Raw genomic sequence first — 23,633 nt, forward strand, 5'->3', positions numbered from 1 at the left:
CCACCCGCGGGATTCATTGCCCTGCACTCATTGGAGGCCGAATGTGGCTGGCGTCCACCTCTTCATCGAGAGTAGACCTATCCGTTACAGTCCGCACATCTGGTGGCATCCTGTTCGGGATGCTGCATTGCGAGGCGAGGATCCCACGTGGAGTAGCAAATTCTTTGCGTAGAAGGCAAGTCCGCCGAGCGTGCCAAATGTGTGAAGCTGCCCACGCCGCCACGCGAGAAGGATCTTCACCCCAGAAGCCTGGGCCAATCCGCAGAAACATCCTCGGCAAGTTTCGTTTCTGTTCGTGTGTTGGTCAATTCTCTTTGCGCCGCAAATCCTTTGTTGACGGTGTTACTTCCCATTAAGGTCATAATTTATCAGATGATCTTATCGATGCTTGCGCTAGCCGCCGCCACCCTTGAATCCTTGCCGCCCTCATTTTCCTCCGCCAATTTGGCAGCCAGTTCTCGCCGACCGACTCCCACGCGATGATCGGGAATAAAGTGTCATGCGGCGCGGCTAACCATTTCTCATCTGCTGAGGCAATTTTTTAGAGTTGGACCTAGAACCATCGAACCATTCCGCCGAAAACCTCATGCCCCTCCGCGTCAGACGAGAGCTCGTGCAGATCCGTGCCGTGCACCGGGTAGCGGGAGGAAGGTGAATAAGGTATATGGAAGTCCTACCATCTAATCTGATCTTGCGCTCTTTCCCATCCACACCGCACATCCGTGCCAGTCTACCTCCATACTACTGTGTTCCCAGCGTACGGGCAGCTCGACCATGAATCACGACCTCAAGCGAGCGGAGGCAGGCGATGCCTCCTCTTCAGACGACGCCGCACCTCCATATGTACCCAACGATATCAAGCTCACGGGCAAGACCAGTCCTGGTGTGAAGCGTATCGAGGCCATATCCAAGCACATCACCTTTGCGGACCGCGTCTTCCTCTTCATCACCATCTTCATCCTGGCCTACGCTTACACCCTCGACAACACTCTGAGATACACCTTCCAGGTATATTTGCATCATCATCATCGTCATACCTCAATGGGCAGGACTGACGTGACGGCTTGATAGACCTACGCGGTTGCTAGCTATGATCGACATTCCCTGCTTGCTACAGTCGCTGTCATCAGAAGCGTYGCAGCAGCGGCTGGCCAGCCTACCGCTGCCAAAATCGCCGATGTGTTTGGTCGTCTTGAGCTCCTGGTTGTGACTGTCGTTTTCTACCTTGCGGGTAAGGCTGTCGCTTGAGCAATTATACAGTGGCAAAGCTGACTCGTGCTGCAGGCACACTTTGCGAGACCTTCTCTCAAAATGTCGAGACATTCGCAGCTGGTGCTGTCCTCTTCCAGATCGGATGGACTCTCATGACGCTCCTAATTGAGATTATCATTGCCGATACGACGTCACTGCGCTCTCGTTTGTTCTTCTCGTTCGTTCCGAATGCGCCCTACTTGGTGAGTAGTGACTTCGATCCATGCGGGGCGCCATTACCATATGTTGACCTCTTCGTAGATCAACTCTTGGATCTCCGGAAACATTGCAGCACACATCGTAGATCCAGTAAGTGACCCTTCTGGTATGGGTGCTGGTCATAGCATTGGTTGGCGATGGGGTATCGGCATGTGGGCAATCATCGTTCCAGGTAAGTCAATCCTACCAACTGAAAGTAAGCCGCAGTCATTGACCGTCCTTCAGTCTTGACCATGCCTTTACTGGCCGCTCTCTTCATGGCGCATCGCCGAGCGAAGAAACACGAAGACCTGTCCAATTACCGCACTCCATACCAGATGCTCGGTCCCTTCAAGCTCATGGTTGCACTTTTCTGGCAACTCGACGTTATCAGCATCATTTTGATCATCGCGGCACTGGGCTGTCTTCTGGTGCCGTTCACGCTCACCAACTCATATTCCCAAGGCTGGGGTCAGGTACACATCTACGTGCCACTGATCATTGGATTCCTGCTCTTCCCGGTCTTCTTTTTCTGGCAGACCATTTCACCGCACCCAATGCTGCCTTTTGCACGTAAGTCTCACTCATCACATAATATAGCAGCAGCTACTGACTGCCTGCAGTTGTCAAAGATCGTGCTGTATGGGGACCTCTTTGCCTTGCACTGTTCATCAACTTCTCCTGGTACATGCAGGGCGACTACCTCTACGCAATCTCCATTGTCGCGTTCAACCAATCAGTCACATCTGCCCAGCGAATTGGAACCCTGTTCAACTTCTGCTCCACTCTGACTGGAATGATTGCTGGACTGGTCGTGTTCAAAGTCCGTCGACTCAAGCCATTCATATTCGTCGGCTCGATTCTCTACTTGGTTGCCTTCGGGCTGCTGATCAATTTCCGTGGTGGTGCTGGAATCTCAAACAAGTCTGGACTCATTGGCGCTCAAGTCCTGCTTGGTATTGGAGGTGGCTTGTTCCCCTACCCTGCACTGGCCAGCATCCAGGCCGCGACCAGACACGAACACGTCGCTACTGTCACTGCACTTTACCTCGCACTCTACAACGTCGGTGGCTCCTTTGGTGCTGCAGCGTCTGGTGCCATTTGGACCAATACGCTTCAGAAGTCACTGAACAACGCTCTCGCCCCAGTCACGAACAATGCCACCGCGATCGCCGCGGCAATGTACGGAGACCCATACAGCACCATCCTCTTCTACCCAGTCGGTACTCCGGAGCGTGACGCGATCATCGACGGCTACCGCCACTCTCAGCGCCTGCTCACCATCACTGGTATCTGTCTTTGTGTGCCAATCGTCTTCTTCGGCTTGTGCTGTCGCAACCCGAGATTGCCTGACACCCAGAGCATTGCTACGGCCGAGGTCTCTCGGGAGGACCTGGTTGCGGATGACCATGGCAATGTCATTGTTGCCGAGAACGCAGTACCTGTGAAAAGGAGCTTCGGACAGAGAGTTGTCGACTTTCTTATCAAATAGAGATGGATACCCGCCAGCAGTGTGACCAAAAGTTTAGCTGTACGATGTAAAGAAGTTATGTGCCATGCTTGAAAATTCCATGGTCAACAATTTGTTTGTATTGCAGCCCACTCTCGGCCACGATCCTTTGATGGCATGATGTCCTTAGACGACGAACACTGCAGCCCATGCATGCTACATTATGACCTCCTCATTTCCGTGTGGAACAGATGAGCATAATTTAATGGCAACTTTTTATTTTCATCCATGAGCTTTCCATCCCATTCGGCAATATAGGTAGTTCCGACCCCAAACGCCATCGCTAGCATCTAACAACAACACAGTAGAACAAGCGTGTAGGTGCACTGGTCTACTTCGCCAGGGCCATCTCGCGCTGTGCAGGTTCCTGCACATACTCGTACTCGATGTTGGTCTTGGGTCCTTTGCCCTTGGTAGGCTTTTTGCGCGCTTTCGGCGGTGCAGCGCTGGGGCGTTTCCGCTTGAGGCCGTCCAGCTTCTTCTTCAAAGCGGCGGTATCGTCATCGCCGTCCTCTTCATCGCTGGTCCCATCTGCTCCTTCCTCCTCAGATTCATCGGTGCCTGCTGCAGCTTCGTCTCCGCTCTGGCCGCCCAGCCAGTCATCAAAGTCTTCCATGTCGTCCTCATCGTCGGACTCTTCCACATCGCTGACATACTCAACATCCTGCTCGCCCTCTTCTAGCTCATTCTCATATTCGTGCTCATTCTCCTCTTCATCTTCAATACCCTCGTCCAGATCCTCATCGCGCAGTCCCTCATTCGTCCGCTCCAACCCGCGCATAACCTTCTTCCACACATTTTCCTCCACGTTAAGCGGCCGGTCACCGTAGGCACCACTGCGTAGTCGCTCGACCAACTCACGCTCGATGGCCCTCTCAATTTTCGCCGCAGCCTCGGCCTTCCTCTCACGTGTCTCCTCTCGCCTGCGAATCTTGGGCGCCAGCTTCGGAACCATGGTCTCGCCCAGCCGCTCCTCCTCCTTCACCAGCCGTTGCGCCCGCACGCGCACCTGCGTCAATCGTGTGRGACGCTGCTTACACTTATGGATGAGAAATTTCGGCCAGTAGATCAGTCGCTCGTCGACCTGCTCCAGAGCTTTCGTATAGTTGCTGCTCAGTCGGATCTTCTCCCACCATTTGCTAGGCAAATGTGCCCGCTCGACGGTCTTGATGTAGAGGTACAGCCGCTGATTCGATGGATCCGCGCGGATGGTGGCATATCGAGAGTTGGCGAGCGGACAGCTYTGTCGATTGCACAGTCCCGTCACATTATGCTCGTTTCGACAAAAGGTCTGCTTGGTCGATTTCTGGTGCGATTGATTACCCGGAAGCTTGAGTTTGAACGAGCAGAACTGCTGATTGATGATATTCCAGACTATCTCGTCGGATGCCATGATGGACGAGGATATGGAGGAAAGTGAGGTTTGGTTTGGTTTGAGAAAAGTGCAAAGGATAGGTATGCCCAATTCTCGATTCGACCCCGTCCAAAAAAATGTTACCCTCTTGCGCGTGGGACAACGCTAGCGGCCGAATTCCGAGCCAATCAAATGGGATTGCGCAAACGTTGACCTCACTCTCACGGTCGACCGTAAATCTACTATGCCACTTTGACCTCAGACATGACAATGTCAACCGCCCAGCCACTAACGGATGCGAAACCAACGGCTCAACACGCCTCATTAAGGTCACATCCGCAATCGATATACCTCATATCAATTCCCAGCGCCAGAGAAAAGACTCAGATGCGACCCGTAGATGCGTCTCTCAAGTCTCTATGTTCGCCATGCCCTTTTCCAACATCATTCATCATCGCAATGACCATCCCGCTATGCTGAAAACCAAATCCATCTTCCTATCCAGATAGATGCCTTCAAACAGGCAGTCTACGAGAAGCCATTCCTCAAAACTCGCACCGCAGACGCCTCATCGTCCTACATGAAAGAATTAGCCACATGTCAAAATATCCAAAGAATCATGCTGACATACCTCAAGAAAGTCGGTAGCGAGCAATAGACGCTGCAACTCATCCGCGACCTCAATGGCCTGTCCTCTCGATGCCTGCTTGAATATGGCCTGCACTGTATACCGATTCTTCTGCAAAAAGGCTTTTCCAGGCTGCGGACCTTTGCTTACGACCGCGGCAGTGACAAGTCGTAGCACATCAGCGAGTATCGCATAGAACTCCTTTAATGCTGTAGGGTTGTCGATATCAAGCCCAATGTCTGGATCTGTACTGAATAGGCTGCTGTCGTCAACGGCCTGAAACATGCCTGAATTGAGCACAAGTTGTGTGCCATCTGGAGTCTGACAAAGTCGTAGCATTAGTGCTAAAGCGGTGTGGAAGTATGCGAGGGTGGCGATCATTTCGTCCTCGCCTTTGAAGGCTGCTGCGACACTTCCGATGCTGGTGTCGATGAGAACGGGGACGAAGTTGAGCTTGGTCAAAGCTCGGAGCATAGAGGTGGTTGCCTTATGGCTGTGGAACAGCGAGATAAGACCGTCGAGGAACAGCAGTGCAGACACGCGAGTGATTCCGCGGCCAGAGAAGGCGTCCTCGGTCACAATTGTGAGAAGACGCTCTCCGGCATTCTGCACTAATTGTAGGAGTTGCTTCGCACTCGCCGAGCTTGTAGCTCGGTTGTTGGTAGATGGTCTTGGGAGGGAAGCCAGCACAGTACAGCACGTTCTGTAGCATACATCCCTCAGTGCCAGGTCCGTGCTGCTGTCGCAAACAACCTTCAAGGACACACGGAATGTGGAGAGTAGACGCTCAATGGCGACATTGACTGTCTGTGTGGAAGCGTCCTGCGAAGCAGGGCTGATGGCATGTGTGAAAGTGAGGGTGAGCTTTGCCAACAGCCCAGCCGCGTCAAGGTTATCTGCCAGGCACTTCTCGAACTTTGGAAGTACGACGAGAAGTCCTTGCAATGACAACGCAATGACATCACCCTGCCCTAGGCCACCCTTCGTGACCATGAGAGAAAGCAGATCGGTCCACGCCTCCAAAGCGTTCAAGCGCGCGCTTTGTACAGCCCGCCAGTTGTTCTGGCTGACCAATGACGCCAGCGTTGCTTGTATCTCCACATCGATCTGTTCGAGCTCGGCGGGCTCCTTGATCCCGCTCTTCTCTTTTAGTTCCTTTTTGTGCAATAGTAACAGGTCTCCTGCCATTTTGGGATCATATGCGACGAGCGTTTCAGGATCGTCTTTGGTGCAGCCAGACAAATCGACACTGGCAAGGTGCTTGCAATTAGGCTCCACGGCAATTGAAGTCTCCAGGTCAAAGAAGTCGAAGAGTTCAAATACTGAAAGTGTCGGAATCTGCTCGCCGTCGGGCAGGTTGACCGTTCCAAGAAGTGCGCTCAGAATCTTTTCTTGTACCGAAAAAGCGCTTTGCWCGCTCGCGGTACGCAAACTGATCGCGGCGAATTCGAAGAACGCCTCGCGAACGTGCATGAAGTCGCGCACTGCCAGCGCTGAGGTGCCGAACAAGACATTAGGGTCATGAACCATTAAGCCATCCCAATGCATATCTTGCGAAGCAGGTGTCTGATGGCGAGACAAAGCTGCCAGAAAGTCCATGGAGCGTAAGACAGGCTGGACAATATGAACGGTCAGCGGCGAGACCGCAAGCTTCAGCACTACTTCCAAGCAGCCACGTTTGACCGCAAGGAGGAACGCGGTGTTTCCAGTGGGTCCGATAATATCCAGCGTTGCGGCACGCGCAGCAATCTCGTGGAACAATGATACGCCCTCGGCGAACATGCTATTTGGGAGGACATCGATTACGTGCTCGAAACAACTGAATCCGAGAAGGCAGTGCGCAACACTCGGCTTTCCATTCGAGGCGTCCAGGCTGGCGTTGAGCAAGTCGAGGGTCGCTTTTGCCTTGACAAGTTTCAGTGGGACGTCACCCGTTTCTAGATCCCATTCGTCTAGGATGAAGTCTTGTCGAAGTTGTGAGGTCAAGTTGGCGGTCATGGGCGAAAGTACGCCGATGATTCGGCCGGTGCGTCGAGCACGTATTGCACCCTCATCTGCACTTTGCGACAGCTTCCGTGATGAAGCTATTCTCTGTAGCAGCGTGAGGCACTCAAGCCCGATTTCGACATGATTGCAGCTGGTGAAATCCGCAATGCTGGACACAGAATCTAGATGCGAGAGGAAGAGCTCATCGATTGAGGCGAATGTCGCACCCGTCTCCGAATGTGCGCGCGATGTCTGGCTTGTGATTATCGGGCGGATGATATCAAAGTAAGTCGGCTGCAGCTTCCAAGCCAGATTGAGTACTTGAACGCTCTTCAGAGTTGACTGAACCAGAGGCGAATTAGGATCTGCCTCTTCCAGTGCGTCCCTTGAACGTTGCAGAGTAGCAAAGAGCGAAGCAGCAACGCCTTTCTCAAACAGCCATTCCATGACTCGTGCAAATGGGTGCAGGCGAGCGTACACTGCCAAGGACTTTGTCTCCATCGCAGCCTCGACTGCCACGTTTGATGTGTTTGCTAAAAGCACGAGGTCCTCGTTGAATGTTGAGAGGCATTTGAAAGCGAACAAAAGGCAATCATGGCGTAGGGCATCGAGCATAGTAGTGTCGCCTTCGCTGATCATGCGAGCAGTTCCGCGAGCAAACACAGAATCCATGACGAAGTCAACATATGAGTCGATTCCGGCATGGCGATGGGGTGCTCCAAGATTTTCCGGGAATGGTAGAGCGTCGATGGTGGTATCGGGCGCTCCTGTCAACGGCGCTATGAGCGCGTCCAGTAAGCCTATCAAGGAGGAACTGGCTTCCGCATTGCTCGCAAAGTGCTGGAGATATTGCTTAGCAGGCTGGTGCGCTCTAGCGGCTGTTCGTGCATTGCTCGAGCCATCRAGTCCGCTGCTTGATATCCAGCTGTCCAGCAGCACCCACATGCCGTTTCGAACCTCGAGCACCTGATCGRTGAGCAACGCAGCCAGGACATCGAGGCAGCACGCTTTGACTCGCGCTACCGTGCCAGTACGAGCGAGCTGATACATCATCTCCCCAATGTGGAATGGTTGATCTTTCAATAGCCACGTCCTCGCTTCAGGGCTAGTGCGAGAAATGTGGGCAGCCAGTCCAAGATATGCCTCTAGCATGATGTTCGTCTCAGGCTCCTGAATGTCCTCATCCATAGTGGTGTGCTCTTGGCCAGGCAAGGGCTGAGGTGGTGCCGGTCTGTCCCTGACGCTCGAAGCGTAAAGCTCGACTTCGTTGAAAATCTGCGCCCAGCTGACTGCGTGGGCCTTGCGAAGCTTGCCCGATGGCATCGCGACGTCTTCGAGGAGGAAGCGGTGTGCTTGATTCGCGGACTTGTCATCGCATGCGATTGCTTTGAGCAGTGTGCAAAAGGCCGCCACCCGCGGTGTTGGAAGGCGCTGTGACACCCAACGAAGGAAACCATAGAGATTGCTCTCGCGGTCGGACCAGAAATCCCTGACAGCATCCACGTCGTCTTGATATGCGTAAGCCATGATGATCATSAAACGCTCGAGACCCATCTCTGAACGATATTCGCCGTTCGCGGACTGGAAGAGCTGGTTCCTCCTATGCTCGTCCTCCTCAGATTTCAGCTTACGGAGTGTATCTGGCATGTTGGTCACAAAGGCATCGGTGAAGGTTTGAAGCTCTCGCATGACGAGAAGTGCAAACTCATCCGAAGGGCGTGGAGCATCGTTGGGCATAACCACCGCATCATCTACGAGCCATTCGATTATGCCTTTCCGGGCTGGATCGTGCCAAACGATGGGCCGTAGAAATGAGGCAGCAGCAAGCATGAAATGGAATGCCTTGTCCTTTAGACAGTCGAAGAACAACTTCGAACGCGCCTCTTCATCACTGCTACGGTCCGCTTCACTCTGCGTGAGGTCGCTTGCACCGGCGGAGAATCTCGCGTTGTACTCGGCGAGCCAGCAAACCGTAGCGGCCGCTTTGAGGCTGGCATTCTTCCATTGAAGTTGGCCAGGCCCTGCCGCAAATAGACTGTGGAGGTTCCGCGCGGCATCCATGGTCGTGTGGTGGTCTGAAGCGAAGCAAGCCGCACCTTCGGTCAAAATTGGTAGATAATGCACAGCAATGTCCATGTCACTTTCCAAAGACGCGGCTCTGCTGAGAAATCCACGATAGTCCTCCGGCTGGACATAATTCCCACGCAGCAGATACGATAGAACCGCGGCCAAAGATTCGTGCTGTTGTGTCAGCAGATAGCGCTGRCCCACCACAGCCTCCCCCATCTCACCACACAGATCCTGCCCCGTCATTATGATCTTGTCTCTGTAGTCTCCCACCTTTTTAAGAAAACTCTCCACATCTCCCAGGCCGTCCAAGCATTTGCGCCAATACGCAGAGCTCTCCGACTGCCTGCCCCCTTCGCCCTGTATCAATTGTTTTGCGGCTGCCCCAAAGGCCTCTGCGTTGTTCTCGTCGCCGTCGGAGTCCAGGCTGAGCTGTAGTAGTATCCGTAGACAGTCCAATAGCGCCTGCCGTTGTTGGTGAAAGCGCAGGAGCGCGCGCAGTGTAAGTGAGTCGCCCGCATCGTCAAATGGAAGCTGCGACTCGATACATAGCCTAGCGGCCTCTACTTCATCCAGATCGAGCTCGTCGGCGACCCGAAGTGCACTTTCGCGAAAAGTTGGCTGGATGCTGTATTGCACCTCGTCGATGGTGATACTGGAGGGCTGGGGATCGGAAGACGTCACCAGCTTGGAGCGGCTTTCATTGTTCTTCTTCTTGCGCTCCAGCAGTTTCTTGAAGTCCTCTGCACAGGCATCCAGCTGTTCTGCCAGTCGCGCAAGATCTGGCAAGCGAGATTCGGTGAAGGCGATGAGATCCCGCTGCAGAACTTGCAGTCTGCGGAGTGCAGAGTCATCGGCCATTGTGTGCATGAGTGCACTCAGAGCGGTGGTTGAATAGGACAGGGAGGTCCGTCGCGCATTGAAAGACTTCCAATAGATTCACGTCGAGCTCGCAGAAACACGAGGTGATTTAAGGTTCATCGACGCGCTAGTCTAGGGTTTGACATCAACGCACCTCCATCACCAACACCAACACTCTCCAAACACACGCACTCGTACTTTTTTTCTGCTCTGTTTCGCGACACCAATTCGCTGACGATTGGCACAGTAATAGTTTCACTTCCCTCCACTGCGGCTTGGAGACGCCTCCCTCGCTTTGCAAGACCGATTCCTTCATGATCAACACAATCACGAATGCCAGTTCGCTCAGTGGAGCAGCATGGCGGAGGTCACATTGCTAGACGCGTTAGGTATTTCTCTGCCGGTCGTTCGATTTGGTTCCGCGCTGATCATCCCCACACCAATATAGAGCGCATTAAATCGACAGTTGCCAAAAATCGCACCAAGGGCTACAGTGATCTCAAACACATCGTGCGGCACAACCAGTCGACACTCAAGGACAAGTCGTATCACGCCATCTACGATACTCTTTTCAATGCGGCCGTCAATGAGCAATCAAATTGGGTCAATGCCAAAACCGCTTCGACACGCACGCTTGTGGAGAACAAGTTGTCCAACATCGCGAGCACCCTCCGAGCCACTGTCGAAGCGGGTGCCACCGTTCTCAAAGCCTCGACTGCCAGAGCCGTGCTGGACCATGTCATTGACACCATTTGCTTCAGTTCTGGTGAGGTCTGTGAGCCGATCGGACCCGACTATGCAAAATGCATGCGGGCTGTCTTGAGTCATCAGCCGCACGTGGAGCTCATGAACCAGGTTCTCAAAGGGCGCACCCAGAAGGAATGGGATCGTATTGCCGCCTTCTGTGCCGAATTCATTACATCACACGCGGCTGTTGATGGAAGTCTGCCAGAGACTGAGCTGATCTCGACCGCGGGCTCCTCGATAAATGGTCTCAGCTACCCGTCCTCGCGATCGACCCATCGGGAACCAGCGGCATCGCAAGGAAGCCGCGCCGCTGTCAAAGTCGTCACCGACGAAATGATTGCCTGCATACGGCTCTTGACTGCGGTACCCAATGCACCGCTTCACAAGCAAGCAGAACCTCTGCTCTCCACCCTCCTTGAGTATCTGCGCACATCAAACGCTGCGACACGCTCGCATCTTGACATCTTCACCGCGATCAACCATCTATTGTCATGGACTCGCACAGAAAATATACAGCTCACGCAAAAGACGACCTGTCCGCTCATCCGCCTCATAAAGCTCAATTGGTCAGCTAAGTCTCCTGCACTGCCACAAATGACAACCACGATTCTTTTGTTACGACCCTACATTTTCCAAGCATTGGAGCAAGCCGAAGGTGTAGGGCTGCTCCCCGAGCTCAACAGTCTGTTGTCGACTATGCAATCTGAGTATGTCAATAGACTCGAACGTGAACAGCTCGGCATCGACGATCTCCGCCTAGAGATCAGTAAAGTGGACGACGCCAAAGGTGGTAAGGTCGGGACTACATTGTTCACCCTACGARGCTCCGGCCCACGATCTGAGTCGAGCTGGCTGGCACCTGGACTGCGATCGGAGTCGAACTGGCTGCTTGTAGAAATGCTTGCATCGCTGTACAGTATTTCGATGAAGCAGGGCTATAACGAGCATCATTCAGACGAAGACGACGCGGGCGCGAATGACAATCGAGATGGTGACGTTCACCGCCCAAGAAAGCGACAGCGACGAAACGGTCAGCACGAACACAACGCCTTCAGCAACATTCTACGTGGAACTACGAGCGGCACTCCTCGTTCCCGCGTTTGCGCTCTGCAGATCCTGGCCTTTCTCGCACAGCGGACGATGTTGACGCCGCATCAGATAATTGAAGCGACTGATAGCCTTTTGATCTCGTGTAACRAAGAAGCCGGCAATCTGGCATCATGGGCACTGCTTGCCCTTGGAAGTTGCGCATCGCAAACAACCGCTTCCGACACCAAGCTCATCACCCGATGGACAGCTGCATGGCAGCTCGCGTGCCGTGCCCTTGGTAACGCATCCACCTGCAGAGCAGCAGCGTACGCATTGTATCTGATGTTGCAACTTCGTCTCGTCTCCCAGGCCAGCATTTCTGATCTGGTTCAAACGGCTACGAACGCAATGGAGCTGAGTGGGCCCAGTTCACTGTCGGACTCGGTGGCTTTGCTTCTGACCGCCATCTTGAACTGCTCACAGCAAATCAACGCCGATTCTAGTCCTAATGCTGCGGACAGCATTCTGCGCTGGCTAGCTCACACATTTACGCCGAGCAAGATCGAGGACAAGCAGTACATTTCTAGCACAGTGTTATACGAAGCAGTCGATGTTGTTCCATTGATCACTCTATGCTTAGGGCGACAACCGCACACTTTCAACAYGGCAGGGTTCCCGGTCTGGGGTCCAACAGCCCGAGCATGGTTGTCGTGCGAGCAGCAGAAAGAGCTCGTTGGGTACCTTCTACTGAACGACGTTGAGGATCCACCGACCAACCCCGAGATACATCGAGATCCAGGATTGGCACCAGAAAGCTCTGCTGCACGTCGCTTTGCAGGAGAGACCGTTGTTCTAACGCATTTGCTAACAGAAGCAACACGGGCCAATGAGACTTGGTCGGCGTTGTTCAAAGAGCGAGCTCGAAACCCAAGCCATGACTCGTTCACAATGCTGTGCAAGGCTTTTCACGTCTTTACGTGTATTTCCTCATGCGTAGAATTTCGAGATGCTCGTCGACAATCGCAGCTGCAGGAACAAGTGGCCACCCTTTCGAAATCGCTGTCTGGGTATGTTGGAGCGCCACGATGCGACGAGACCAAGGCGGATTCTTTCCTTTCCATACTTTCCATGGCTTTTTCGGGCCTGGACCTGAACCAAGGCAATGGCGAAATTGCGCGACTGAAGTGCGAGACCTTGATCTGCCGTACTGTCGCCAATGCCGTTGATCTTCGGCGCATAGCAATTCAAAGTGCCAACGACAACGACGATGCAATGGACGTTGACGAACCCTTGAACTCTCAAGMCAGTCGACGGAGTCAAGCCTCGCTTTCAACCACCGAGCTCACAAACGACTTCGACGTCGCGTACAGCTTCCTCTCTTTGAGAGCAAGTATCACGCTCTATGCAAATGTTGCTATTGCCCAGGAGAACGAGAAACTGACGCAGGCTACCTCTCAGCCCGTGTCCACGACTATCACAGACTTTCTGCTTGCACAGACAGTGACCTCCCTCCTGGCCAGTCGTAGCGTAATCACTTTGTTTCCGCGTCTTGGTTTGATGCTCAGTGCAAAGGATGCCAAGTGTCTACTGGAATTGTTTGGCGATTTGCTGAGCAAGCCTAAGCACTACCGATCAGAAGTGACCCTTGGCACGATTATTGATGTTTTGCAAATTACAGCGGATGTGTGGACGGACCCAGGCAATAATCAGCTCTACTTCTTGGGCTTGCAGCTTTACGAATGGTACTCGACTACGGCTCTGCCTGAAGAAATCCTTTCGCGGAACACCCAGAATCGCCTCGCAACATTGCTGCTAAGACTTTGCCAGATCGATACTGGATACCCTCACCATAGCGAAGACACTTCCGCCAGATCTTGCCTCTCAAGTTTGTTCGACTTGTTGAAAAGAGGCAGCATCACCATGCAATTTCAACTAGCGGGTCAGATCTCGACGGTCTTTGGTCGCTCTGTCCTTTCTACACACGCAGTCATGTTCGAAGACCTTTCGGAAAGCCTGCCCAAGGATATGGACCATGTTGAAGGCATCGCTATTCGACTGCTGTTCTTCGTGAAGCTGGGATCGAAATGGCAGACACTTCTCCTATGGTGTGTTTATCGCATTTTCGAGGCAGGCTCGGCGCCTCATGCTGCTCTCTGCATCTCCAATTTGGCCAAAAATCTTCCATCGAAAACTCCTCGAACTCTGTTCACGCTGTTCGCGCGGCACCTGCTATTCAAATGGCTGGCTCCCAGGCTTCCTAGAGACTACATTCAAGACACCGCTGCAAAGATACCTTGGCCGCAGGGAATGGGGATGCCTTTGCGGGAACTGCCATATGCCTCTTTCCAATATCGTTCTTTGAACGAGCTATYGGTAGACAACCAATCAGAGGTCTGCGCACAGATCGTCATGTTCGGTGACAAGGCAGACATGGAGCTTTTGTCAAAGGCGACGAGAATGTTGCCACAGTCAATAGTCAAGTCGGCTTTCGCAAAGACTCTCGCATATGCAATGGCTTACGATATTCGAATGAGTTCTGGCCTTCCTAGCCCCCTCCGGGAAAGAGAGCACTATGTTCGAGATGCTGTCGGGGGCAAAGAAGACCAATCGAGGTTGACCAAGGATCAATGGTCTGCCATACAGGGGCACTTCTTCCTCACCACACAGCAGGATGACATAGAAGACAAGTGGTTGGAGAAAAATCCAAAATACAGCGGGCAACTCGGCGTTCTCAAGGAGATGAAACAGTACAGCCACTCAGCGCGTCAATTGCCTGACAGCCAAGAACCTGCGTTCACCAGCAACAAGCTCTGTGAGCAAATCGATCGACTAAGCAGGCGAATCAAAGAGGATGTAGGGTGGACGGCTTCCAGGTTCACACTTGCAGCTCGCATGCTACTAGACGCAGTAGATGATTCGCTTGGGTCTTTACACTCCTGCCTCCTGATACGTCGCCTCCGGATTTTGATATGCATGGCTGGGAATGTTGCCCTCAGCGGATTTCCATTGGAAATGCTCATTCACTCACTCCGGCCATTCGTGAACGACAGCGAATGCGCGGACGACACCTTGGGTATTCTCCAATACCTCTTCAATCACGGGCGAGAGCATCTCAGATCGAATCCAAGCTTTCTCGGTGGTACAGTAGCCTTGCTTGTTCTACAACTTAGGCAGCACTCCAACTCGCGGCAAAGCAGTACCACGCAGGAAAGCCAGCATATAGCAACTGTTCACAAGATGCTGGGCTTTCAAAAGTGGCTTGTCAAATACCTGACGCAAGCCACATTGGACGACCAAGGGCGCTCCGCCTATGCCGTACTCAGCAAGGCCTTGGACATTCTGCAGCTACCTGGAAATGCTCGAAAGGATAGTCCAGAGGGTACACTATTGATGTTCCTCCTTGATCAGTGGTGTTCTCCCAATCCTCTCTGCTCCAGTACCGACTGCTTCGAAGCGTTATGCATGCTCGCTCAGGGCTTCGAAGCTCCAAAGTCAGCGGTGGAAGGTGTCGTTGGTGATGACGAAGCATCAGTCAAGTACGCGCAGCCATTGTGGGAGGTCTCCTCGAAAATGACTGCACTRCCGATGACACAAGAGTTCACTGCTTGGTCTGCTCGTGTGTTGGGGCGAGCGTATGCTTCGACTGGTATACGTCCAAATCTCCCGTTGCACGGAGCCTTACAGTCAGCGCCACAGAAGCCTCCAAATCTGACAGAAGACGTACAGCTAACTGCTAGATCTCATATGATCATTGGCCAGAAGTGGTCTGAGCTACTATTCTCTCGGAAGCGCCTGGAGTCTGGCCTGGCCGAGCACACTCTGCGGAAGTTGGCCGATATCATTAACACTGAAGCCAACGAAGCAAATGTATTCTCTACGGTCTTGTCCCCAGACATTTATGTAGCTATCCTGGATGGTACATGCGGCTACGAGCCACCTTCCGCGAATCAGCGTGCATATGCCGTGGTCAACGACGATGCGTTGCGTGATWCGCTGCAAATATCCAAGTCACAGACTCTCGAAGAATGGACGACGGAGCTTGCGGTCACTGCCTGCAGATGGGCGTCGAAGGTGACTGTCATCGCCTGCTTAGCTCCTCTGCTCAGGAACATTCCCGACCTGGCCACTGAGCTTCTTCCAAGTATGCTCCATATACTGCTCGTTGATGAGATTGACAAGAAACCAACTTTACGATCGGAACTTTCCACTGCGATCACCTCTCAGCTGACCGAGACGGATCCTGCTCTGTGTTCGAAGCAACAGTTCTGGCTGAAGCTGCTACTCTACCTACGAAGTCAAGCTTATCCCCGCGAAGCCACCAAGGCCGATCGTCTTCGATGGTTGGATGTTGACTATCTAGTCGCCGCCGATGCCGGTTCGAGATGCGCTATGCCACATTGTGCGTTGTTACTCGCGGAATCAATAGCGCCTGTCCCACAAACCAACAAGCGTTCGTCCAGTCGAGCTTCACTATCTCAACTGTTTCAACCGCCTGTTGCCGATGATCTCCTGCTATCAATATATCAGCAGCTGGAAGAGCCCGACTCATTCTACGGAGTCCAGCAACCCGCCTCCCTGGACAACGTCCTCAACAGGCTGGATCACGAAGCAAATGGTCTACGAAGCCTCATGTTTCGGTCTGCTCAGATGGACAGCCATATGCGCCAAACACATAGGCTCGCGGACAGCGACGCTGTGGGCATGGTGCACTCTTTGTCTGCACTCAATTTCAATAGCTTGGCACTTGCTTTKCTAACCCACGGCTTGGGGAATAGCTCCAGAACCTCTACAGATATGATGGGCGCAGCACAAGCGTTACAGCAGTGGGACATACCCCTGCCTGAGACATCCACTGGGGTGCGATCAATCACTTTCTCCGTTTTCCAGGAGCTGAGTCGCGCGACCAGCCTCCAGCAAGCACGGGATAGGTTGCAGCTTGCGGTCGTCGATCACGCCCAACATGGACTGTCTTCTGGAGGGTCGTTGAAAGCCTCGCCTTCATGGTTCGGAGTTCTCGCCAGTCTTACAGAGACCGAGGAGATACTGTCGTCTATGGACTCAGGGGACATGATATCCAGATGGAGCGCCATGAAGTCACGATCAGACTGGATGCGCATGGCTCAGTACGACGACGTCAAGTCGATCTTGTCAAATCGACAAACTCTGTTTGGCGTCCTGGTTCAAAATGCAAATCTACAGCAACATCTTCACGTGAATCAGAAGCAAGCTCGGGGGTTGGAAGTCGAGGCGTTACTTGCCGAATCGCGCTTCGCTCGCGAACACTCCCACCTTCAGGAAGCTCTGGCAGCCACAACGACCCTCAGTGATATGGTTTCAGTCTGCGATTCCGTCAATCTCACGATAGCAGGCGCTGTGAAGTCCGAGACGGCTTCCGTCCTGTGGGATGCCGGCGAGACATCAGCTTCTGTGAGAATGCTTCAAGATGCACTGGACATTCCAGGCCTTGCGGAGCACGATATCCAAGTTGGTGTGGCCGGCTTGCGGGCTCAATTGGCGCACAAGCTCGCCGAGGCTCGTTTGGAGAAGCCGGATATCATCTTCAAATCATACCTCAGGCCCGCGATCCGCGATCTCAAGTCAACAAAACAAGGCAAGGAGGCTGGGATCGTCTTCTACGAATTTGCCAAGTTCTGCGACGACGAATTGCAGGTTCCAGCAAATATTGAGGAGTTCAATCGCATTTCTCAACTTCGTCAAGAGAAAGAGGAAGAGGTCGAAGCCATTGAGAATGCCATAAGGAGATCCCACTCAAATACAGAGAAGAGCGACCTGAACAGATCTCGGCAGACAGCAGTCGGCTGGCGCGATCTTGACATCATCGAAGAGCAGCGTTTGAGGTCAATCCGCGGCACGTATGTCGAACAAAGTTTGCAGAACTATCTGCTCGCGCTGTCCGCATCTGACGATCACGACATCTGCGTTCTGCGTTTCTTTGCGCTTTGGTTGGAATACTCCAACGATGCGGATGCCAACGCCGTTGTGCTGAAATACCTGCCACTGGTGCCAAGCTGGAAGTTCGTGCTCCTGATGAACCAGCTCATGTCTCGCGTAGGCGGTGAACAATCCACGTTCCAGACAGCGCTGTCGGGATTGTTGCTTCGCATCTTTACGCAACATCCACATCACAGTCTACACCACCTGTTCGCCAACACTAAGAACGGGAGTGCAAGTGGCAGTGAGGCTGCCGCTGCGTCCAGATATGACGGTTCGAGGAAACTGTACGAGACTCTCAAGAAAGACAGCATCGGTACCTATATGCAGCGACTCTTTCATTGTGACGTGCTGTATAGGGACTTTGCAAACAGCTCTCCGTCAAACAGCGGCAAGTTCTTGTTGGAAAAATGGCGGCCGTCTGAGAAGATGAGACAATTTCATGCCACTCGGTCGAGCATTCCGCCCATCACCCTCACTTTGTCCCTACGWCCTAATGGAGACTACAACGATATCATCACTGTGGTTAGGTTCTTGGACGTTGGCTCGATACTGGGAGGTGTGAGTGCGCCGAAGCTCATCACAGCCATCGGCAGCGACGGTAAAGAGTACAAGCAGATCTTCAAAARCGGTAGGGACGACCTTCGGCAAGATGCCATCATGGAGCAAGTGTTTGAAGAAGTCAGCAAGATGCTTCGACACCACAAGCCGACCCGACAGCGTGATCTCAAAATTCGCACGTACAAGGTCGTTCCGCTCGGACCCGGTGCGGGTGTTATTGAGTTTGTTCCCAACTCGATCCCGCTGATGGAGTACGTGAAACCCGCGCATCAGAGATATCATCCTCAAGACCTGCAGGACAGCAAAGCACGTAACATGATCAGAGCCTGCGACAAGTCCAGCGATGATGTGCGAATCAAGGAATTTCGCAAAGTGTGTGAGCGCATTCATCCCGTGCTGCGCCACTTCTTCTTGGAGCGTTTCGACAATCCCGATGCATGGTTCCAGAAGCGCACAGCGTACACACGCACGACGGCCAGCGTGTCCATTCTCGGCCACATCATCGGGTTGGGCGATAGACATTGCAGCAACATTCTGCTTGATGAAGTTACTGGAGAGGTCATTCACATTGATCTCGGCGTCTCATTCGAAGCTGGTCGTGTCCTACCGATTCCCGAAAAGGTTCCATTCCGCCTCACTCGCGACATTGTTGATGGTATGGGCGTGACCAAGACTGAAGGTGTGTTTCGCCGCTGCTGCGAATTCACCCTCGACGCCGTGCGGGATGATAAGGACAGCATCATGACTCTGCTCAATGTCCTGCGGTATGATCCACTGTACAATTGGACGGTATCGCCATTGCGGGCAAAGAGAATGCAGGAAGCGGGTGGAGTGGGACATAAAGGTGGGGAAGAGACTGAGTTGTCGTCGAGAAAGGGAGGTGGTGATGGGGAGGCGGATAGGCCTCTACAAGTTGTGGAGAAGAAATTGTCCAAGACGCTCAGTACTGCCGCGACGGTCRATGAGCTGATACAGCAGGCTTCGGACGAGAAGAATCTGGCTACGCTATTTGTCGGATGGGGCGCCTGGTACTGATCGATAAATGCTCGGAGTGAGTGAGCATGCGGCTGTGATGCTCCTCTGGCGAGAGATGGAGATGTACAAAACTTGCTTTTTTCACATTGTAAGCGCTTTAGCGATGATACCAATGACATGAAATGTAAACAATTGTACAGTGAGAAACCAGTCAATGTTTCTCTTTTATATGCAGTAAAATTATGACTACAGTGATGGATATTTGTTTTGTTTATTTTGTATCGAGTGATTAATTACGAGATAAGCTATAGCAAAGCAAAAAAGCCTTTCCCGTACTCAAAAATCTTCGAGAAGTTTATTATCAATCTCGTCTCGTTGGCTAAAAAAACCATCCAGCTCAAGATCTGCGAAGAAAAGGTGGCGCGAGATCGAGCGCGGTGAGAGACTTTGTTTGGATTATGGGTATGGGTATGGGTATGGGTATGGGTATGGGTAGGGCAGGGTATGGGTAGGGTAGTAGGGGATGGGATATTTGGAGAGCCGCTGGAATTTCTTGGAGATGCTTGATGGAAGGGAAATTTCTCTCCTTGTTTTCGAGGGATTATATGTTATGAGGCACGGTATCTTTTGATGGTTGTATGAGTGTGTGGTGATGAGAGATGAGTGGCAGGGAGGTACGGAYGACGGGAGACGTTTGAAGAATAATTTGCTGCCAAGGAAAAAGCACGGGTCACATTATTGGATCGAGCCTTCGATTTTGATTGGTTCGGTAGGAGAGCCGCCAAATCAGCTCTCGTTGGGCTGGTTTTGGAAAAAAAAGCAAAGAGTCTCGAGTGAAGGTATATTAGTGCTCGACCTTCCTGCGCTCAACGCGTCGAATCGAGATTGAGTGTATTGCTGAGAGCTGTTTGACTGGCCGTTATTCTAAAGAAACATTATGTACTAAAAAACTCCAGGGTATTATACAAAAAATCAAAGTAGTAGAACCGCAGCCAGCACAGCAAGCCCGAGAATCGCAGAAGGCGCCACAAGGTCAGCAGCTGCTCCTTCAAATGAGACACCGTCTGTCACTGTAGGAGGACCTTCCCTGCCATGTCTGCTGTCTTTCTTATCTTCGTCGTGCGACTTGTCCTCGTTGCCCACTCCATCTGCTGCGGTTGCGATGCGTTTGGGATCTCTGTCGAGGGCACCCCGTGTAGGTTGGATGTAAAGAGAAGGGCTTGGAATTGACTCCTCGGTCTCTGATTCGTATGGCGTGGGGCTGGGAATAGGTTCTTCGATGGGTGACTCGTAAACAGTGGGCGTGGAAGCTGCCTCCTCGATGGTTGATTCGTAAGTAGTAGGGCTGGGAGCTGCCTGCTCAGTGGGTGCAACGTAAGCAGCAGGGGCTGACTCTTCGGTATAAGATCCATCAKCTGGTCTGTCGTTCAGTCAGGGTGCCGCGCCGATTTTCTGTCCATCGATTGAAGAGACTTACAGGCATTGGCTGTACTCAGGGCTTAATTTCTTGCACTTTGCACCTGTAACGCACAAGTTTGGGCCAAGGTATAGGGTACCGCCACCTAGAAAGCGAAGAGCGAAATGGTTAGCGATGTTCTCAAATATGTATGGCTTCATCCCTGGAGAAACATACACTGCTCGGACAGAAGCTGAACTTTCTGAAGGCATTGTCCGTATGTGGCATCACGAGTAAAGCATTGGAGGCCATCCGCGCAATGAGTTGCTCCCGCCCACTAGATATTGTCAGCGGTTGCGCGCAAGGGCCTAATAACAGTGCAAGCTCACGTTGGCGCCGCTGCACTGTCCGTACAAAGTCTGCGCGGAGGCACGAGCCTCGACAGGGGTCGGGGGGTTGGCCGAGGGAGTGCTAGGTGGAGGCTGGCATTGACCTGAAAGCGAAGGAAGATGTTGTTAGCGACGTCCCAGATGGCTCATCGTTGCGTAGAGATGAACTTACTGTACTTTGCGTGGACGATGTTGCAGTTCAGCCCGTCCGCGCATCGAGATGGGCCGTTGAATCCATTGCCACCACTTGGGATTGGTGAGTACAAGCTTTGAATGATGAAGGGTTTGTATTCATCAAAACTTACCACTGTGCGTACAGCTTTGCGACGTTGGCCWAGCATTGCCTAAAAGTAGCCAAATTTGTCAGTGAAATCTCTTGCGAAGTTGGCAGCTCGTTGAGATACTTACGAGTAATAAGGMGATTGAACCTTGCAAGAAAGACCGCTGGCGCAGTTTGTCGGTCCAGCGTAGCCTTGCCCTCCGCTAGAGAAATTGATAAGTATAAGCTCTCAAAAGCACAGGGTTGTGTTCGCCAGTAACTTACCACTGCGAGTATTCCTGCTGAGGAGGTCCATCACGCTTCTCGTATTGAGACGCTGTGTAAGAGTAGGAGTGGTCGTCAGACGGGTGATGGGAGTAGGAGTTAATCCTGGAGAAGAAGTCCTGAGAGGAGTGATCGTCAGATGAGTCGTCCTTGTATGAGTTGGATCCGTGCTCATTTGATTCGTCATCGTCAGATGCTTCGTAGGAAGATTCGTCGTCGTCTGCAGGACTGTCATCTTCATTCGACTCATGGCTTTCCTCAGACTCGCCAGCAGAGTAAGACTCGCCATCGCTGTAAGATGGAGGTTCTGGGTACTCGTCGTCATCTGGCAGAACAAACTTGGACTTTTCCACCAATTCGGAAGGACATTTCACACGCGCGAAGTCCACTTTCAATCCGGTACTGCCTGTTACGGCGGAAGACAGACCCGCGACATCCCTCTTCGGCTTGGAAATAAGATCCTCAAAGAAGTCGAAGCGGAAGCGGCAAGCGGTTTGCAGAACCTTGGGCAATTTGTCGCAGTCGGACTCGGTCTCGGCATGACCATGCCCTTCAGATGGGGCGCTGAATTGCTCTACGCAGGCTTGCTGGCTGAATGGACCACGGCCAGATCCGGGGATGGCAATGTCGAAAAGCGCCTCGCCAACACCACGGGTTACGTTGGTGGTCTGAACGACCAAAGTCTTCATGGAAGTTTCTTCTGCCTCATCGGAGCTTCTCGAGGAAATCTCCATGTCCCCAGTCGTGTTGACAGCGACGTCGTATGTAAGTCTACATGATATTAGTGGTAGACCGACAGTTTGCGTTCAAGGTGCTCACWTGTAGCATGCTCCGACGATCTGGGCATCGAAAGTTCCCGTCATCATGGTAGCGAAACCATAAGCCAGGTCTGTGTTCTTCGCGTACGAGTGTTGGCCACTGCAGGTGAAAGTCGGGATGTCATTGCCGCCGTATGTGGTGGGGTTGTCGTCCACATCGCACTTTTCGAATGGTGAGTCGGGGTAGGCCTTGCAATCCCAATCTTGAATTCTAATGCTGCCAGATCCAGATGTTTTGCCAGAAGCCGATGCTGAGGCAAGGAGGTCTTTTAGGACTGTGGCTTGAGCCACGCTTGTGGCAGCAGCCAGGATGGTGAGAGCCTTCATGGTGGTCATTTTTCTTGGCGAGGAAGGTAGAAGGCGATGGTTGTTGTGGGGATGAAGAGATATTTTCCACGGCACTTACAGTACTTCATATAGGTTGGCAAATCGACTTGATCGCAGATTAGAGATTCGCAACGCTTCCAAGATGCTGCTGATCATAACGCCAATGACTGCGAAGTATTGCGCAGTGTCAAAGTGTCAAACGTAAGACTCAACGATAACGGCCAGTTCCGGGCTGTTGTGCGTGGCTTCAATGTTGCGTAGATTCGGAGAGAGAGGTAAGCATGACAAGCTGCCCGTTGAGACGATACGAAATCGTTGACTTTGTAGGGATTTGCGTATGCATTTACCGCGGAGAATGATGCTCCATCACGCATCTTGTTTCCCGTCTGGMCGAAGCGTGCTGGCAGGTCGGCGAGCTCACGTCCAGCATTCTGATTAATTGAGAGAACAGCATCACCTTTCTCCTGCAGTATCCTACGCTTTGATGTCCTGCTGAACATGCTACAAAGTGTAGACGGCGAAATGCCCGCATATGATTGGTAGCCGGTCGCGACGTTGACGAAAGGACGGGTCCACAACGGTCTGGCACACCGCTGCGACAAAATCGTCGTCTCTCGTGAGATGATGCTCAGATCTGGTTTCTCAAGATGTTGACCTCCTAGTCGTGCATTGTATCAGGTAATGGAATACAAGTGAATTGAGACAAAGAAGACAAGCGCAAAGTGAAGAGCAAGCAGTGAGGGTGAGTGAAGTGAAGGGGAAATGAAGCGGGATGATGTGGGGCGACATCCCGGATCTCGGGAAGTGGAGACATCTTGACCGACCACGAGAAGAACGTCACCCCTTTCTCGAAATCTCGCTGGGGAGTCGACCGCTTCATCGGCAGACACGTTGTCGAATTACATCTTACTCGTTTGGCGTTTGGTCACACATCTCATCGTGTTATCAAGCGACACACTCCTGAACATCATTACACGTAGAGCATGGACGCGTACGTCTATGCTTTTATTAGGGAGCTGCTCTCCTCTCCGCAAAGTGAG

At 52.5% G+C, this 23,633-nt stretch overlaps 5 protein-coding genes; 2 read left to right on the plus strand and 3 right to left on the minus strand.

The window, feature by feature from the left end:
• Positions 1 to 774: 774 nt before the first annotated feature.
• RCC_05802 (related to SIT1-Transporter of the bacterial siderophore ferrioxamine B) lies at positions 775 to 2,941 on the plus strand (the record flags this gene model as incomplete). XM_023771067.1 has 6 exons in its annotated part: positions 775 to 1,008; positions 1,072 to 1,231; positions 1,285 to 1,454; positions 1,513 to 1,642; positions 1,696 to 2,022; positions 2,073 to 2,941. 6 exons carry the CDS (start codon positions 775 to 777, stop codon positions 2,939 to 2,941), a joined length of 1,890 nt encoding a protein of 629 aa, XP_023626835.1.
• Positions 2,942 to 3,290: 349 nt separating this feature from the next.
• On the minus strand, positions 3,291 to 4,352 carry RCC_05803 (related to MAK16 protein; the record flags this gene model as incomplete). Its single annotated transcript, XM_023771068.1, has 1 exon — positions 3,291 to 4,352. One exon carries the CDS (start codon positions 4,350 to 4,352, stop codon positions 3,291 to 3,293), a length of 1,062 nt encoding a protein of 353 aa, XP_023626836.1.
• A 489-nt stretch (positions 4,353 to 4,841) lies between these two features.
• Positions 4,842 to 9,855, minus strand: RCC_05804 (uncharacterized protein; the record flags this gene model as incomplete). XM_023771069.1 has 2 exons in its annotated part: positions 4,842 to 4,889; positions 4,945 to 9,855. The coding sequence occupies 2 exons, from the start codon at positions 9,853 to 9,855 to the stop codon at positions 4,842 to 4,844; spliced, it is 4,959 nt and encodes a 1,652-aa protein (XP_023626837.1).
• A 358-nt stretch (positions 9,856 to 10,213) lies between these two features.
• Positions 10,214 to 19,179, plus strand: RCC_05805 (uncharacterized protein; the record flags this gene model as incomplete). XM_023771070.1 has 2 exons in its annotated part: positions 10,214 to 10,244; positions 10,304 to 19,179. 2 exons carry the CDS (start codon positions 10,214 to 10,216, stop codon positions 19,177 to 19,179), a joined length of 8,907 nt encoding a protein of 2,968 aa, XP_023626838.1.
• Positions 19,180 to 20,091: 912 nt separating this feature from the next.
• RCC_05806 (uncharacterized protein) lies at positions 20,092 to 22,602 on the minus strand (the record flags this gene model as incomplete). XM_023771071.1 has 9 exons in its annotated part: positions 20,092 to 20,539; positions 20,597 to 20,681; positions 20,753 to 20,852; positions 20,905 to 21,008; positions 21,077 to 21,150; positions 21,210 to 21,248; positions 21,313 to 21,387; positions 21,449 to 22,219; positions 22,268 to 22,602. 9 exons carry the CDS (start codon positions 22,600 to 22,602, stop codon positions 20,092 to 20,094), a joined length of 2,031 nt encoding a protein of 676 aa, XP_023626839.1.
• Positions 22,603 to 23,633: the final 1,031 nt, after the last annotated feature.

Source organism: Ramularia collo-cygni (assembly GCF_900074925.1).
Source record: "Ramularia collo-cygni strain URUG2 genome assembly, contig: RCC_scaffold08, whole genome shotgun sequence".
Lineage (NCBI taxonomy): Eukaryota > Fungi > Ascomycota > Dothideomycetes > Mycosphaerellales > Mycosphaerellaceae > Ramularia > Ramularia collo-cygni.